At 49.1% G+C, this 3,050-nt stretch overlaps 1 protein-coding gene across 4 annotated transcripts in view; it reads left to right on the plus strand.

Annotated features, from left to right (window-relative positions):
- Positions 1–3,050, plus strand: part of LOC108292005 (zinc finger protein 883) — a 20,614-nt gene that overhangs the window by 9,433 nt on the left and 8,131 nt on the right. For all 4 annotated transcript variants that reach the window (XM_037732807.1, XM_037732806.1, XM_017512534.2 and 1 more), the window contains one exon: positions 485–586. In XM_037732807.1, the coding sequence (XP_037588735.1) occupies positions 485–586 (102 nt within the window). The remainder of the gene's footprint in view (positions 1–484; positions 587–3,050) is intronic.

A 3,050-nucleotide genomic window follows, 5' to 3' on the forward strand; every position in this document is an offset into this window, starting at 1 on the left:
GAGACGGGTTTCACCATGTTGACCAGGATGGTCTCGATCTCTTGACCTCGTGATCCACCCACCTCGGCCTCCCACAGTGCTGGGATTACAGGCTTGAGCCACCGCGCCTGGCCTGAAATTAATTTTAATAATGTGTTTTATTCACTGCAGGCTATCTAAAATTGTATCATCTTGACATACTGAAATAATAACCGATTAACAAATTCTTGAGATATTTTACTGTTTTTATTTTTAGTAAGTCTTCGAAACACAGAAGACAGTGTTTTTTACACTTTCACAGGGCACTTAACTGGAACAGCACAGACCTAGAGCCTTAAACAGTCTTGTCAGAGCTCAGCCTCTCTGCAGTGCTCAAAGCACACAACAAATAAGTCTGGCATTGGACATTCATGCTTCTAATCATTAGGCGCTCAACGCGGGAGCCTTCCCTCCAGACCTCCCTGTGATTCTGGCACCCACTGCCAACTCTTATGCCTTTCCCCAGGGGCGGGGCTTCCTGGGTCCAAACCCGACGTGATCTCCCGTCTGGAGCGAGGGCAAGAGCCGAGGCCAGAGGAGAGGGAGGCCCAGCGAGTTACCTGTCCAGGTAGGTGAGGATGGCCAGCAGTGTGAGCCCTCTTCCTACCCCATCTCTATGGTCAGTGAGGTTCGCTGAGGGATCAGACAGTGGAACACATGGGTGATCATTGTGGGCTCTGGAGTCAGGTGGCGGGGGTTCAAATCCCAGCTGATTGCTTCCTAGCTGTGTGGCCTTGGCAAGTCACGTAGCCTCTCTGTGCTTTGATTTTTTTCGTCTGTGGAGAGGGGGTGACACGAGTATCTAGGGTTGGGAAGAATCAATGAATTAACAGATACAGAGCAGAGCCCAGAGCTTGCTGCAGAGTCGGTCATGGCTTCGATGGCTGTCATTGTTATAATTCTCACACCACCCTCCCCTTGTCCCACCACAGCCCATCAGTCCCCAGCCTTGTCCCTCCTGTCCCTGGCCAGGCCTCAGCTTCTCTCCCCTGGACCCTCACCCCAGCCTCCTGGCCCCCAGGCTTACCCCTCAGTCAACACACAGCCCCAGGCGATCCTTCCATACTGAGAGCTGACCCCCTCCCTCCCCTACTCACACCCTTCCCTGGGCTCCCCAGCTCCCCCAAGATAACGTCCCAGCCCCTGAGCCTGGCGATCCATGTGTAATCCAGCCCGGGCTTTCTCTGGCCTCGTCTTCGCCATCCACCCCTGGTTGTACACCATGCCCTGATCTCGCTGAAGCGCCTGTCCGTACCTGAACCTGAACGTGTGTTCCCACCTTTGGACCCTCACATGTGCTGTTCCCTCTCTCTGGAACGCCCTTTCCTGCTTTTTCTGCCTGGCAAACACCTTCATGTCCTTCAAGATGAAGCTTACGGGTCACCTCCGAGTGGCCTCCTTGCTCGAGGTGGTGTATAACTGCACTTGTGCATGTTGTACTTGAAGAGTGTAGACTGAGTTCCAATCCCCTTTCTGCCACTGACCGGCTGCGTGACTGTACGCAGGTGACTTAACCTATTGGTGCCTCCATTTCCTTACCTATTAAATAGGGAGAATAATAGTACCCACCTCATTGAAATTTTTGGATGATTAGATTACTTAAAACACAGAGCAAGCTCAGAACAGTGTCTGGCTTGTAGTGAGCGTTTAATGAATGTTCCCTATTGCAATAATAATAATTGTTATTATCCAGTATATCAGGACTCTTGCATATAAAGAATCAAAATAGCTTAAGAAAAATTAGATTTTTTTGACCCATATACCTAGGAAGTATTTCAGTGCAAGGCTTTGGGCATAGATACATCTGAGGACTTAAATGGTATTTTTAGGGCTTACTTATTTTCTCTTTCTCTCTCTCTTTCCTTCCCTTCTTCCCTCCTTCCTTCCTTCCCTCCCTCCCTCCTTCCCCCCTTCCCTCCTTCCTTCCTTCCCTCCCTCCCTCCTTCCCCCCTTCCCTCCTTCCTTCTTTCCCTCCCTCCCTCCCTCCCTCCTTCCTTCTTTCTTTCCTTCCTTCCTTCCATTCTTCCTTCCTTTTCCACACGTGTTCATTCTGTTTCTAGCTTCGTTCTGTCTACAGGCCTTTCCAAGTGGCAGTCAACATGGCTACCCACAGTCTCAAACTTCTATTCTGCCTATTAATTCCGTATATGAATCTCAGGGAAGACTCTGATTGGGTCCCTTTGGATGATGAACCAATTATTATTTATTTATTTATTTTTATTTATTTATTTTTTGAGACTGAGTCTCGCTCTGTCACCCAGGCTGGAGTGCGGTGGCACAATCTCGGCTCACTGCAACCTCAGCCTCCCGGGTTTAAGCAATTCTCTGCCTCAGCCCTGCAAGTAGCTGGGATCACAGGCGCGTGCCACCATGCCCGGCTAATTTTTATATTTTCTTAGTAGGGGTTTCACCATCTTGGCCAGGCTGGTCTTGAACCCCTGACCTCGTGTTCCACCCGCCTCAGCCTCTCAAAGTGCTAGGATTACAGGCGTGAGCCACCGCACCTGGCCAATGAACCAATTATTATGTCCCGGGGAATGGGGTATTATGATTGGCTAGCCTGAGTGTGATGCCCCAGGCTTGTGGAGTTGTGGAGATATGTATGTGACAGCCCCACCAGGATTATAGGAAAAGGGTAGCAGTGGTTGTTCAAAGACAGAGATGCTAAAGAGATAAGTAGGATATATCCAAAACGTCGGAGTACAAGCTGCCCCTCCCTCCTCTCTGAGGACAAGAACCAGATATCTTGTTTAGCACGAGGTCACTCATAGCACTGTGGCTGGCACACACGTAATTAATGGACATTCCATGAACAAACCTACTGGCTCAAAAAAAATCCATTCCTTCCACATTCCAAATGGTTTTTGCTTTTTCCTCATCGTGTCTTTTTATTTATTTATTTATTTATTTTATTTATTTTTTTTTTTTTGAAACGGAGTTTCACTCATGTTACCCAGGCTGGAGTGCAATGGCGCGATCTCGGCTCACCGCAACCTCCGCCTCCTGGGTTCAGGCAATTCTCCTGCCTCAGC

The sequence above is a fragment of the Cebus imitator genome, unplaced genomic scaffold, assembly GCF_001604975.1.
Source record: "Cebus imitator isolate Cc_AM_T3 unplaced genomic scaffold, Cebus_imitator-1.0 Scaffold473, whole genome shotgun sequence".
NCBI lineage: Eukaryota > Metazoa > Chordata > Mammalia > Primates > Cebidae > Cebus > Cebus imitator.